Source organism: Lytechinus pictus, unplaced genomic scaffold (genome assembly GCF_037042905.1).
Source record: "Lytechinus pictus isolate F3 Inbred unplaced genomic scaffold, Lp3.0 scaffold_19, whole genome shotgun sequence".
Classification (NCBI taxonomy): domain Eukaryota; kingdom Metazoa; phylum Echinodermata; class Echinoidea; order Temnopleuroida; family Toxopneustidae; genus Lytechinus; species Lytechinus pictus.
This window is the reverse complement of record NW_026974140.1, coordinates 5,359,041-5,373,958: the sequence shown is the minus strand read 5'-3', so window position 1 is coordinate 5,373,958 and position 14,918 is coordinate 5,359,041. Positions and strand designations below refer to the sequence as shown.

At 38.2% G+C, this 14,918-nt stretch overlaps 1 protein-coding gene across 4 annotated transcripts in view; it reads right to left on the bottom strand.

Moving 5' to 3' along the window:
- The window catches only part of LOC129260992 (AP-3 complex subunit beta-2-like), a 36,663-nt gene extending 33,856 nt beyond the window's left edge, over nucleotides 1-2,807 (bottom strand). For all 4 annotated transcript variants that reach the window (XM_064114226.1, XM_064114228.1, XM_064114227.1 and 1 more), the window contains exons 1-2: nucleotides 2,463-2,807; nucleotides 1,811-1,941 (exon numbers count right to left, since the gene is read on the bottom strand). In XM_064114226.1, the coding sequence (XP_063970296.1) occupies nucleotides 1,811-1,941; nucleotides 2,463-2,591 (260 nt within the window). In that variant the 5' untranslated portion in view covers nucleotides 2,592-2,807. The remainder of the gene's footprint in view (nucleotides 1-1,810; nucleotides 1,942-2,462) is intronic.
- Between the last annotated feature and the right edge of the window lie 12,111 nt (nucleotides 2,808-14,918).

The following is a 14,918-nucleotide window of genomic DNA, read 5'->3' as shown; positions in this document are numbered from 1 at the left end:
AGTACATGTTTTGCAAAGTCTCTCATCTAAATTGTAAATGACAAATTACAATAAAATGTTGAAATCTCGTTTGTTTAAATGCTTTAAAATTGCTTAGTTGGCTTATCATTCGTAAGGCTAATTATCCCTGGCCTTTCTCTCTCCCTCTCTGCATCCTCTGACTCCACTTGATTGCCCTGATCCTTCAAATTCATGCCATTCGGCTGGATCTAACTCCTATTCCTAAGCCCCCTCTAGCTCTGCTCCTGACCTGACTGACCAAAGTGCACTACCGGTATGTACATTATACTAATCTAGAGTCTAGAACTGAAGATCTCTTACCAGAGCTGAGGAAAAGATACATGTAAAAAAATCAAACCAGGGCCTATTTGTAGCCTAATATTTAAACTAAGGTCAACATTTCAAGCAAATTAGGGATTCCTTTAAATGCAAATAAATTTGTTATGACTGACATTTAATACATCTCGTAAACTTTTCTGTCTCCTGCTGTTTAAAGGGATGGTCCAGGCTGGAGATATTTACATGTATATCTCAATAAATATAGTAAAATTCACAAAGCAATATGCTGAAAATAATCGGATAACAATTAACAAAGTTATTGAATTTTAAATATTTGCATTATTCCGGTGAAACAGTTCTAAGCATGTCTTTATGAATATTCATTGGGTGGACTGATGATGTCATATCCCACTTATTCTTTTGTATTTTATTATATGAAATCAGGTTTAGTCAAAATTTGATTTACAACTGATTAAGTGCATTATAGTTATTTATTGCCGCAACTTATTTCATCATAAGGGAGACACATCATTTACAAATGTATGAAAAAATGAAACATTTATGATTTCATGTAAAAACATAAGAAAAAGGACGTGGGGGTGTGACATCATCAGCCCAACTAATGAATATTCATTACAATGTGCATATAACTGTTTTCACAAAATAATGATAAACTTTAAAATTCAATAACTTCGTTATAATCCGTTTTTCATGAAATTTTCAGCATTTTGCTCTGTGAATTTACTCTATTTATTTAGATATAAATATTTTCAGCCCGGATCATCCCTTTTATTCATCTTGTTTGGGTCAACATTTACAACAAATCAAGAAGCAAATTCACAGGTAGCGTAGGCCTACTGTAGGACTTTAGACGGAGAAATCAAATTGATAATTGCTCCACCTGACTTACATTCCAGTTAATATAATCTTGCTAAAATTGCAATGTAATTAGATCTCTAGACTTGAGGCAACTGAACATCTAGACAAAAGATTCAGTCTCGCTTTGGTCGGTTTTCCGCTGGACTAGGTCTACGTCTTTCTCTAATTCTACACCTCCTCAAGAGACCGAAGTCCATCTTCGTCCACTATTTTAGTATTACGCCTCATTTTAGCTTTACATTTGGACAGAACATTTTAAAACATGATTAATTTTAAAGTTGATACCATATATATCGTACTACAGTAACTAGCATGGACTTATCTCCACAATGATTTAAAGTATGATGTAGCTAGTAGTTTTAGTAGAGAATGAACAGATTAATTACAAATTATTACAAATACATCATGAATATGTTTCTTAATTGCACATTTTCTGACTATATAGACTAGATCTAGTGGCTAGTAATAACAAGATCCACACAATGACTATAAATATGCCTACATACACGTCTATACAGCATCATTCATACATCATTACATGGTCATGGCTCAGCTCACACGTACCCCACTCGACTCGCTCCGTCTGATCTACACACAAAAATATCTTGTCGTGGCAAAATCTATACCGGTACCGGTAAATCTAGGTTCTTACTTCTTGTAATCCGTGGCAAAAAACCCTCCACTTGCTGGATCAGCCGCTATATCTGCCTCCCCTGATCCAGTCGAAGGAGTCTTTTCATTAGCATACGACCTGGATGAGTCCGCAGCCATTTTCTCGTAGTCCTGCACAAAGAATGACATTAATAAAATTGCATTAATGGGGTTTCTGGCCTGAAGAGCGAGAGCGAATGTTGGACGAATAACGCTACGGGGACCGGGGCCGCGCCGCTGATCATATCAGTGTGCACAGTGCTGCAGCAGCTCGGGGGTACGGTTAACACTCTACCGTACTGCACAGGTTCACCGTCCGCGCCCCACCAAACCATTAACATATGGGAGCTCTGACACTGCCAGGTGTCATGGGCTTTTGTAGTTGTAGCTGCAGGGAGTTGAAATTATCTCACAAAATCCGGGCACGAAATACATCATACCAGGCACACAAAGTCACAATATGTTACAAAAAAAGACAATTTATACATCGTCATTTGATACATGTACAAAGTATTAGTACTTCAGAAAAAAGAACGATTTTCAAAAACAAAATTATTAGCTTATTATTATTTATTTACTTCTATGTTTTATACAAAAAAGCCTGTATGAACATAATGATAATGAACAATAATAAACGGATTAATGTTTTTTACCCAACGTTGCATGCTGGATCCACTGGGTGCGATGGTTACTTGAAATAGGCCTATAACTGATATGACGATTAATGCCGGATTGATAAAAATCTGACTAAAATAAACCCATAGGAAATGACCATCCGGCATCCAGACTCCTTGCTTTATTGTGGTGGTATATGAGCCTCTGCCAACCAACTGGAGCGCTCTGTGGTATTAGAGCCACTCTCTTTTTATGATAGATCTCTTTTCTATTCAAGGATCCATGCATGTCATTAAGTGATTACCAAACTGCACTCATATATGTTTTTGCGTGTATGTCGGCCGATGTAGGCCTAGGTTGGCCGGAGTAAAATCAATATTTGCGCTGAGTCGATGTAATTGATTTTCTTCTTATCTACAGTATATATCCCGATGACCATCGACGTCGGTGCATGGTATCTCTGGAGAGGTATATATTGTAGACTATCATTGACTCTATGATAATATCAATCGACATATCAATTATTTTTTTTATACTATATTGTTCTTTTATTTTCAGCTACATGTTAGAAAATACATCACTTTCAGACCAAGGATCAGCGGCAACCCCCCCCCCCCCCAAACACACAAACACACACAAAAACTGAAAATGGTCCGGAAAAGGGTCCTCCACTGAGAAATTGAGGATTATTTGTCAAACATAAAAGTAAACCTTAGAAAAAAGTGCTCAAACGAATATATCAATTTGAAGAATCTTCCAATAATTTAGATAGAAATCGACCCTTTGATACTGAACGTCGGGACATCAAAATGCATGCGGGCAACCCCCGCCCCCTCCAAAAAAAAAAAGAGAGAAAGAGAATATAGAGACTGAAGGAAATTAGGAGCTACAGGGAGGGGAAATGCATTAAGAGGGAAAATAAACGGTAACGGGGGGGGGGGGGGGGTGGTGGTGGTGAAGAGAGATGAAGAGGGGAAGAAGATTGGTCCTGGAACCCACCCCCCCCCCGGCCCCGCATGAAAAAGGGAAAGAAATTTAAAAATGATGGTCTCGGGGTCGAACTTAATTAATGGAATCGTCTCCACGTTACTGGCTCACCATCCCAGTTGGCAAAAAATGGAGAAGGATATAAAAAAAGAAATGGAAGAAAGAAATAAGAGAAAATTGCAAGGGAAAACTATTGGGCCTTATCATAATAGGGCCGGAAGAACAACTAAGGGGGGAAATATCGATCTCCCCCCCCCCAAAAAAAAAAAAAAATGTGAATCTGGAAGTATGGGGGTGACCCCTCGAGTAGGCGAAATGGCGCTATGAAGTGGAAGGAAACAGTATAAAAAAGGAAGAAAATAATGATCTTGTGGGTGTTTCATAAAGCTGTTCGTAAAGTTACGCACAACTTTACGCACGACTGGAACATGATAGGTGCTAAGTGAGCTATATACATGTACTAGGTCGGGATAGTGTGGCACAAGAAAGGTCACCAGTCGTGCGTAAAGTCTTGCGTAACTTTACGAACAGCTTTATGAAACACCCACCAGGGATAAATGGTATTTGAATTGGCATGGGCAGGGGCGGATCCAGCCTTTGCCAATAGGGGGCCCGAAATTTTGTTTCAGCCATATTTTCCCCGATCGGCCGCTCGAAGATGATTTTTTTAAATTTCTTTGAAGGGGTAGTCCTAATAGTCACTTCTTAGCTTTATTCTTATATAAATCAACATATTAAATATATAATATCATAATCCTTATTTATATGATGCGAGCGCAAAGCGCAAGCAAATTTTTTTGGAAATTTTATGCATTTTTTCCTAAAATTTGAACATTCTGGGCAATGTTTGTTATCTGAAATGATGTGTATGGAACTAAATAATTACTACGAACGCGAATCGCGAGCAGAAATGAACTGATGGAAAAGGTTCCTGTTATAAAGACTGCTTGCAGTTAGCCATGAAGACGTTACATATTTCAACAATCAAATAATGCGAACACTTTCACCTAAAGAATGGAAATTCTAAGCACTTTTTGTAACGTAAACAGAATAGGTATATAACGATTGATGTAATTTCGAGATTTAGTCCTACTGAACGAGACATTCTATTCATATTTTGTAAATCATATGAAAAGGATGAGTAATTGGGGATCTTCCTTACATTAATAATGCGAGCGGAAAGCGCGAGCAGAAAATTTTTAAGTACGTTTTGAACTGATCGAAAAGTTAACTGTTAAGGATTGCTTGCACTTAGCCATGAACACGATATATTTCACCAATCAAATAATGCGAGCGCGAAGCGCGAGCTGAAAAATTTTGACCATTTTTACATAAAGAATGGAAAATTTCAATCAATTTTTGTAATCGTGAACAGGATAGCTATATAAATAAACAATTTATCTGAATAAACATGCGCGGGCGTGTTTCAGATTTCTACCCAGAATCTAGGCATTCTAAATACATCTTTTATCATGAAAATCAAAGCGAGCGTGAGCTAAACTATTTGATATTCCTATCTGGAAAAGGAGTCAATTACAGCTTTATATTTCAAGCACTTTGTAGAAAAATTGTGAGGTAGATATGGATCGCACTTAAAAAAGAGCTGATATTTTTCATTATTATTACTTTGAGTTTTGACATAGGACCGGGACATCTTGAGGACATGTCGATGACTATCTTCATATTCCTCTTGCTTAGCGCGAAATGAAACAACAGGGACAATCTAATCATTAAATTTATGAATCAGAAAATTATAATATTCAGACCACAAAACTGACATTTTTACAGAGCACTTTTTAAAAAACAGAGCACTTTTGTAAAATCACACAAAATAATGAAAGTTCGATTTCCGAGGTGAAATATGTTTTGTATATTGACTTCCAAACTTGATATTCAAGCTCCATATTGACTAAGATATGTAAATCACCTAACAGGCAATGCGAGCGCGAAGCGCGAGCGAAATTTTATATAGTGGCATGAAAGATTCTATTTATTTTCCAAGTCTTTCCGTCATCTTATTTTATGCACTCGTCTTCCTCCCCTCCTTTTTTCCTTTCTTTTCCCTCCCATTTTTTTTTCTTTCTTTCTTTCCCCCCTTTTTTTGCTCCGCCAATAGGGGGGGGGGGGGGCGGACCCCTCGCCCCCTAGATCCGCCTATATATGGGCATGGGGTTGTGCAATCCAAACTCAATTACGAAAGATACTGCTGTTGCAGAAGCAGAAGGCCTTTAGGATGATTTTTCAAACTCAATTCAGATGGCACACAGAATATTATTAAAAAGTGAATGATTTATATCTTTTTCAACTCGCCCAATATAAACTAAGTAAAGATGATCTCGCCTCATTGGCCTATGTTCTGTAAACACTCTTCTCTATATATACACGATTACCCAATTAACGAGACAACGTAACTGTTATCACTCTACACCCCAAATCCGTATACTATATTAGCAAAAAACTCTTTTGTCTTTTTGGATCGGTGTATTGGAATTCCCTACCCAACGATTTAAAAGTAACTTAAAAAGATTCGAATTTGTCAATACTTTACATCGCATTGATAGTTTGTCGATTTTAAGCTCGTCTTCAGTCAGCTTTTATCATTGTATATAGCTCTGTTAATCAGGTATTGAAACTATAAGTTAGACATGTTTGCTTGCCTTTCTTATACTTTACTTTTCTTGGCAAGTCCATCTGTTTTGTTCCATATAGTCTTTAGAGCCAAAATAATTGCAGCTCACTTTAGCTGTTTTATAATCTATCGTCAATATTTTTATGTATTAATTATCATTGAAATGTCTTTGTTATTTTGTATATTGTATTTTGTTTATTTTGTTGAACGAAAAATAATAAAATCTGAATAAGGGAGAAAGAAGATTAAGATCATTAATGAAAAATGAAAAAGGAAAAAGGGGAAAAGAAGGCAAGGAGAAAGAAAGATAATCAAGAAAAAGGGAGGGGAGTTAAATTTAACTTAAAAAAAAGAAAGTCAAAGAAAAAAAAGGAGGGAAGAAAAAAAAAGGGCGTTACTAAATCAAAAGTTTTAAAATTCTTAACTCCATTATATTCTTTGATGGATTTTCGCCTAACCTTCTATGGATTGAAAACAAACCTCAGGCCTATATCAGGTTGAACTTCCCCTTAGAGTTAAGGGTGTGTGTCATTTCGACCTTAACCTGGGGGGGGGAATGGTCTTAAACTTAGAGTGCCCAATTGATCTTAAATGAACCGAAAATGGATGCCAAATGCCAAATTAAAGTTTGGTTTTGATCGACATCATTCTCTCAAGTTTGGCACTCTAAAATAAATTATATCACTTTATTCAGTGGCGTAACAGGCTGGGGCAGGGGGGCAGGCTGCCCCCCCCCCCGGCGGATTTCACCGGGGGGAAAAAAAAGAGAAAAGGGGAAATGGGAGGGAGAAAGAAAGGGAAGGGAAAGGGAAGGAGAAGGGAAAGAGGAAAAGGGAAACATTGAAAAGAACTATTAACGGAAGCGGGAAAAGGAATTAGAGAAGAACATAATGAGGAAGAACAAATCATTCCGAAATAGGCCTATTAATACATTGGCATGATTAGTAAGAAAGGGAAATTAATTAAAAGATGACAAAATAGCAAACACAAGCGGGAAATTAAAGGTAGAATGGAATGAGTAAAGAGCTAATTTGGATAAGGAAGAAAAGGGAGAAGAAAAAAAGAAGAAGAATTTAATAACACGACCGGGCTGCAGAGGATTGAAAATAAGGAACGGGAAGAAAGATGGACTGCATATAACATTATAGCTTGCTAAATTTTTATGCAATAATGGTCGCAATCAGGACAAAAATATCCCTAGACCCCTAGTCAAAGGCTTGAAATATCTTCATGTTATTTGTTATATTTATTCCCTACCTGTAGGGAAAGCTTTACACTGGCAAGAGTTACCGTCAAAAGGTCTCTCAATGTTTACTTTGGCTAAATCTCCAACATGTCCAAAGTAGGGGCTCTTCATCTGTAACCTTCAAAGGGCTCTAACGCCTCTCCCCCTGTATGGACCCTTCCTACATTAAGCTTTACGTTCAATCACTGGCGTACAGGGCCCCGGGGGGGGGGGGGGTCTTGGTTCCACACCGAAGGGGAAATACAGAAGATAGGAGGCAACGTAATGAAATGAATGGAAAACAATGTAATATGTTATTTGCCGAGTATAATGTAAAAGTCTATCAAATAACTAGAATTTCATTTAAATATAATTTTTGTCGGGCTCGCTTCGCTCGCTGGTGACTTTTTACAAATCTTCCCACGTTGCTATGTTGTGACCCCTCAAAATATTTGTTTCATTGCGCAACTGCGTTGAATTAATGTGTTGTGTAAAAGATTATATCTGCGATTTGATTAAAAACATAGCGGCAAACTGTAAGGTTTGAAAAGTCTTTGATCAAGATGTACCGGGGGCTCCGCCCCAGAACCCATCCGCATAGCACTGGCGGTTTGGTCATGGCCCCAAAAAGTTTTACAACCAAGAACAACAAAAAAAAGGGGGGGGGAAGAAAAGCAAAGGAAAAGTGCAAGATATGATTTTAGGGCCTATTTACTGAATTTAATGTCAGAAATGTCTCAAAGTTAGATTCTTATGAAAAGGTTTATTTTTTATCGCTCGCTTCGCTCGCTCGGGACTTTTATTACTCAGCTTTTTGGCACATGTGCTATATATAGTGCGCATGCACCTTTTTTTTGTTTACTCTTCACGCTACCGCCGCATAGATCGATCTTCGTGCACAATCAGTAAAAAGCAGAATCCATTTTACAGTGGCGTACATACAAAAAAAAAAACAAGGAAAGAAAAGGAAAGAGAGAAGGGTGAACAATTATATTTTTTGAATACTATGTCAAAATCTTTCACAAAATTTGATTTCTGTAATAAAAATGTCAAAATATTTGCTCACTCGCTTCGCTCGCTCTCAACCTTTTTGGGGAATAAATTCTGCCTGATATGCCAAATCTGGCCCCCTCAAAATTTTTGCCTCATTACACCATTGCCTGTTCATAGTGATATTATGACCTGGAAATGTGCGGCGGCTCTTGCCCCCCCCCCCTGGCCACCGACCCTTGTTATGCCCCTGACTTTATTTTGTTTTTTGTATCTCTCCGTTTTTCATGCAATAGCATTCACCTTTCTATGTACTTGTTCTTGTTGTCTCTGTTGGAAATGTGGTGATAGGTTTGCTGTTTACATATATTTTATTTTGTAATGTCATTAAAATTTGAGAAGCCCATATATAATACAAGCTTTGCTTTCTCAATGCATGGGCCTCTCCATTTTCACAAAATATGAATCACATGTTTCTTTCATTGATGTCATATTTTTGGTAGAATGTGTATTCGTATCATGTGAATACGATGATACATGGTCTTTTTTTTATCGAATTGATTCGTAATGACCCGACTGTATAGGCATATTAATACGCCTACTTGATTTAAATTTTGTTGAAAATTAGATAGATTAATGAAATTAAATGAAAATGCCGAATGAAATAATAATAATAATGATGATGATGATGCACTGGCGTAAATCCCGAGGGGATGGGGGGGGGGGGGTATATCCCCCACTTTTCGAGGAGGGGGGGGGGGTGGCCTGTACAAACATCCCCCCACTTTTTACGAAAGAAATGAAAAAAAATCACAAGAGATAATTGTTTTATTGGTGAAGATTCTTCCTGAAATACCGCTTAACAAATAAAACAATATTATTGAATCATAAAATGCAAATAAAGAGCTAGTTCACCATTTCTTCCAATTCATCAATGGTGGGGTCTTTGGGAAGGGATTAAGATGGAATGTCAATTCTTTTTTAATGTAATCTCTAATAAAACCATTAAACCATCATGGGGTAAAAAAGATAATAATATTGGAGGGGTATTTGCCATATGGACATACAGTGGCGTAACTACGGGGGGGGGGGCATGGGGGGCACGTGCCCCCCCCCCCCAAGCGGCTGACCAAAAAAAAAACGGGGAAAAGGGGAAAAGGAGAAAAGAGGGAGAAAGGAAGAGAAGCGTATAGTGGAAAGAAGAAAATATTATTCATTATAATGTTATATTATAATTATGTTATGTTACATTACATAAGAAACATTTTTATCATAACTACATGAAACATAATTTGCCCAGGGCCTACGTTATCATTGTTCCTGGTGCTTGCATTTTCTGTTAACGAGATATATAATCCTGTTGTACTGAAACATCCCGTTTTCAAGTCAATATAAACCAAATATATTTCCTAGCACTTGAGTTATCATTGTTTTATGTAGTGACATATGCTTCTTTTTCATGACTCAAAAAGTGATTGCCCCATGTTAAGGTCATCCTATATATGAAACATTTCCTGTCCGTGATTACGTTCGCATTAGTGGATTTGTGAGATATGTCTGCTCTTCATGAATTCCTAAAATCAGTCCTTAAAATGTCCCTTCTTCTGATCTGAATATCAAAAATTTTCAGCTCGCGCTTCGCGCTCGCATCATTTGGATATTGAAATACGTATGGTCCTAGTTAATTCATACAAGAAACCTTAGAATGCCCCACTTCAGGTCTTAATTATCTAAATTTTCAGCTCGCGCTTTGCGCTCGCAATATTTGATTAGTGAGATGCGTATGATAATTAAAATAAAACTTTTTCCGCTCGCATCAATAAATTGTTTAGTTATACTGCTATCTAAATCTTAAACTTTTGTCGGTGCCCTTTTAAAGATTAAAGTGCCCGAAAAAAAGCAAAAAATTGATATTCGGACATAAAAACTGGACATTCTAAGCACTTTTTAAAAAATAATTATGATCACGATATAGGCAGATTGATGCGTGTTCGCAAAGTTTGAAATTTAAATCCCAAAATAGGATAGGCCTATATTCTCTAGTCGTATTTTCATGAAAAGGATATATTTTCCCACATGAATAATGCGCGTGGGCGAAGCTCGAGCTGAGATATTTCGAGATGCAGACCATTAAAAAAATACAGAGCACTTAAACATGAATTTGTAATTTACACAAAATAAATAAATCTCGATGTCTGAGCTGAATATGTTTTGTTTATCTCCATTTCAGCCTGTTGAGCAAGATATGTAGGCCTATCTCATAACAGGCAACGAGAGCGCGGAGCAAGAGCAAAACAATTATATACTATGTAGCTGCATGGTCAAGATTTTTTTATTTTCAAAGTTTTCCCCTCACCTTATTTTCATTCACTCGTCTCCCTATTGTTATTTGCCTCTTTCCTTTCCCTTCCCTCTCCTTTTTTTTCTTTCTTTCCCCCTCTTTTCGCGTCGCCAATGGAGGAGGGGCGGCCCCTTTACCACGGTAGTGGATCTGCCTATGCTGGCCCCTGGATTTTTATGACGATGTTTCTTTGACCGTACAATATAGTTAATTTTGATTCTTGCCACGCCACAAACTGACTACAAAGCTCGATCACACGTGGGAGAGGTGACCCCCGCCCCCCGCTCCCCATATCGTCCAGCAAACTCACATAGCGATCATTCAATGTGCTGTAATGTGAATATGTAGTCACACCCAGGAGTCACAAAAGGCGGGGAAATCGAAATAAATGAATGGAAAAATTTGACATCCATATATTAATCCAAACTCTATATATATACAGGTTCCTCGACAGGTTCTGCGAGGTGCTTATTACGTACGTACGTAATAAATACTACGTACGTACGTAATAATACTACGTACGTACGTAATAATACCACGTACGTACGTAATAATACCACGTACGTACGTAATAATACCACGTACGTACGTAATAATTACTACGTACGTACGTAATAATACTACGTACGTACGTAATAATACCACGTACATACGTAATAATTTTTTTTTTTTTCGTTGTCAAAAATGTCCGGTTTGGGGCTTCGTAGTTTTCACAAAATATTGATAAACTTTAAAATTCAATAAAAAGTATTCGTTATCCGATTTTGATGAAATTTTCAGCATTTTGCTCTGTGAATTTTATTATATTTATTTAGATACAAATACTTTCAGCCCGGACCATCCCTTAAAGACTCGTTTCTTCACTTTCAGGTCGTAATCTATTGTTTAGCTAGATCTACTCATTGATTTTACTTAACCATTTCAAACTTCGTTTAGTGAATGGCAAGAGTGCGGTAAATATATGAGTTTTTTGATGGTGAGAAAGTGACAAGGCAATCAAATCTCCCCCATTTATCTTAAAAGACCCCCCTCGATCGTATCACATGCTTATGATGTCATTTTCAAGAAGTTTTGATGACACGATGCGAGCAAAGTGCGCATGCTCAAATCCTTGACACGACCAATCAATCCCACAATTCCAAAAGAAATGGGATAGCTTCCGTTGCTGTTTTAGACGAGAAGAAGTGTCGCCCCAAAATATTACTACACCTCGCCGAATACAGACTTACAGTTATTTGACATTTGATTGAATTTCATCCCCTATTGAAAGAAGGAGAATTACCTAAAATGTCTAACTTTGACAGTAATCCGTTTGCTGACCCTACAGACAACAGTCCTTTTCAGGTAAGGGAAATCTGAGTGTCGACTTGGCCGGGTACGGTACCGTACGCGGGTACGGTCTGGCCCTGTTGTGTGAGAAGGCGCCGAGCCAGGCTGCAGCGCGGCCGGCTCAGCTCCGCCGCGGGCCGCCGGTTCGGTGGCGGTGCAGTGCTCAGCTCAGAGTCTCAGACACGTCAAACTCGATTCGCAGCGTCTCAGTCACTCTCACTCTTCTTCTCAGCCAAGTTAGGCAGCCTAAAGGCTTAGCTCAGCCGCACCTCTGAATCTTTTTTTTTTTTTGGGGGGGGGGGGGGGGAGGGGACCGGGCCGGGCCGGGGGCTTAATGTCGATGTTAAGAGTTAAGCATGTTAAGTTAAACTAAAGGCAAGCCTTTTATTAAAGGAAAATGAAACCCTAAACCAGCTGAATCCATATCAAAGTCTACAAAGAGAAAAATCAAAGAAACATATTGTTGAAAGTTTGAGAAAGATTGAATGAATAATAATAAGAAAGTTATGAGCATTTGAATATTGAGATCACTAGTATAGTAAGCTTGTAACTAGGGACCCCAATGAAGACCAAAAAAAAAAAATCTCCTTCGTTTTATAATATTAAAATCACTTACTTGATTAAAATAAGTGGTACTAATCCATTCAGACAAGTCTTGTTATTCCAACATGTAAATGAAATTAGAAAAAAAGGGTTCAAACTTGGCCCAAAACGTTCAATTTCCCCATTGACTCCGTCCGCGCTGCTTTGTGTCAATAAGGCTTTGCGGCCAGTTTGAGACAGTTTGGGACGGAGACAGCTGCGCGAAAATATCAGGTGATCGCTGGCGCATCGCGTAAGTCCGATGACCCCAAAATATAGTCTTGTAAAAGACGTCGCTGTCCCGCGCCGTTATTCAATAAATGATCTCGGTCCCGAAATATTTCCACCCAGTTAAAGTCACTTTTAATGTACGTCCATCGAACATTGATAGAACAGAAAGAAAGCGTGAGTGAGTCAAGGAAATGAGAGAAAACAGAGAGGGAAAAGTAGTATTTAAATTGTTTTCAGATATTGCTTGTGTGCCATTCAGTTGTGAAGTCATCAAGCTCGAAGAAGAGCAGAATGCAGATATTTTGATCGTTATATTATTGTTGCATTGTTATGATTTGATTCCTTACTAAGTTACTTTAAATTTGATCTAGAGTATGGTGATATTTGACATCTAATTCATCGAACTGATAATCATGTCATGAGCTCTGTCTCTTAATTTTGGCAACCTACTACCTCGGAACATTTGCTCATGCAAAGGCCGTCCGACGAGTAAAAAAAAAACGCCCGTCTTAACATTTTAAATAGCTCCGTGGTTTGAATAAAAATGAATAAAACGGCCGTCGTATAAACAAATGTGACCGAGGTAGAGGCCTGTTGTAGGCTCCAGTGGCGTACGCGGGGGAGGGGGGGGGGGGGTAACAGGGGCTCAACTCAACCCCCTTAAATTTTTTATACCTACCCCCCCCCCCCAATTTTTTTTCTTGGGGGGGTGAAGAACAAGTCAAAATAGTGATGATTAATTATTTTTCATTTTTCGATCTTAATTACCGCCCCCAGAAAAAAAAACACACCTAGCTGTCCTTACCAGATCATTCTCCCACGAGAATATGTTCACCTTTAATTGTTCCCACTGAATGTCGACCTTACTCGATGTTCTCATATTTCTTTTTCTCCCCCCCCCCCCCCTCTTCGTACGGAACAAAGAAATACGCTATAGGAGAATGCTCTGGTAGGGACAGGGAGCTCTGTTTCGGGAGTGGGGGCGTTAAGGGACATTATGGAGGAAAAGAGTCAGTTGTTTGGATTTATATAGGTTATTTTTGTTCCTCTTCCTTTTCTGTTATTTCCTGTAAGTGTTTCCTTTTTATATCAGATACACTACAGTCACATTTGCTCTATGGTGGCAGAACGGTAAATTAAAAAAAAAGCCGTTTTAAAGATTTTAAAAAATAGCTATATCATACTAGGTGGGTTGGTTACTAATAGTTTGAATAGAAATGAATAAAACGGCTGTGTTCGACCACCGTACGGCCGCCGTAAATCAGATCAAAATGTGACTGAGGTGTTACACGCTCGTAAAAATAAGGAAAGAGGGGGGGGAGGGGGGGGGGTAGAGACAGTTATGATATTTTTATCGATCTGATTAAGTCGCCTTACCTCCCCCCCAAGAAAAAATAAAACTACCTCCCAGTCTCTACCATTAGCATTCTCCCGTGAAATTGTTCCCACTTACGAAAAGGACGGGATGTCGACCTTGCTCATGAATGTTTTTTTCCTCGGTAACTGCTATCTTTTTTTTTTTTGGGGGGGGGGGAGTGGGGAGGGGGTGTTGAGTGACATCATGCAGGGTTGAAGGAAAAGTTTAAGTTAATTGTTGGGATTTTGGGTTCGGCGCCCCCCTATATATTCTTTTTTATTTTATATACGTACATGATTAAAAAAAAATCTCAGATAACGGTAAAAGCCAGTGATCTTATCTCTGTAGGCCTATATATAACGACGTAAACCGGGACGTATCTTCCCTTTTTTTTTTTTTTTAGAAAGGGTGGGTCAGTGTATGAAAAAAAAAAAAATTTCATGGAAAAGAATCAAGTTATTAAGAACATTTAAAATTAATATTTGTATATACTGCAATTTAAAATAATTTAAGTGAGGTTTAGGGATGTTTATTTCGATTTCTCTCTCTATAACATAAAAATACATTAATAAGGTTTGAAAATTTCCGCAGTGGAAAATAAAATTATGAATTGTAATGGATGATTCTTACCTGATGTGGTAAATGCCCTCGTCCATCTGGAGTATTCCCTGGACCGGAAAGGCAGGGGTACAACCAGCTCAGGGATCCCTGGGGGTATTCTCGTGTTATATAATTCAGGCTAGAACGCACTAACCCATCATGGGATCATTCAAAAGATCAATGGAAAGGGGTGCTTTTCACTGGTCAGCACATGAATGCTTTG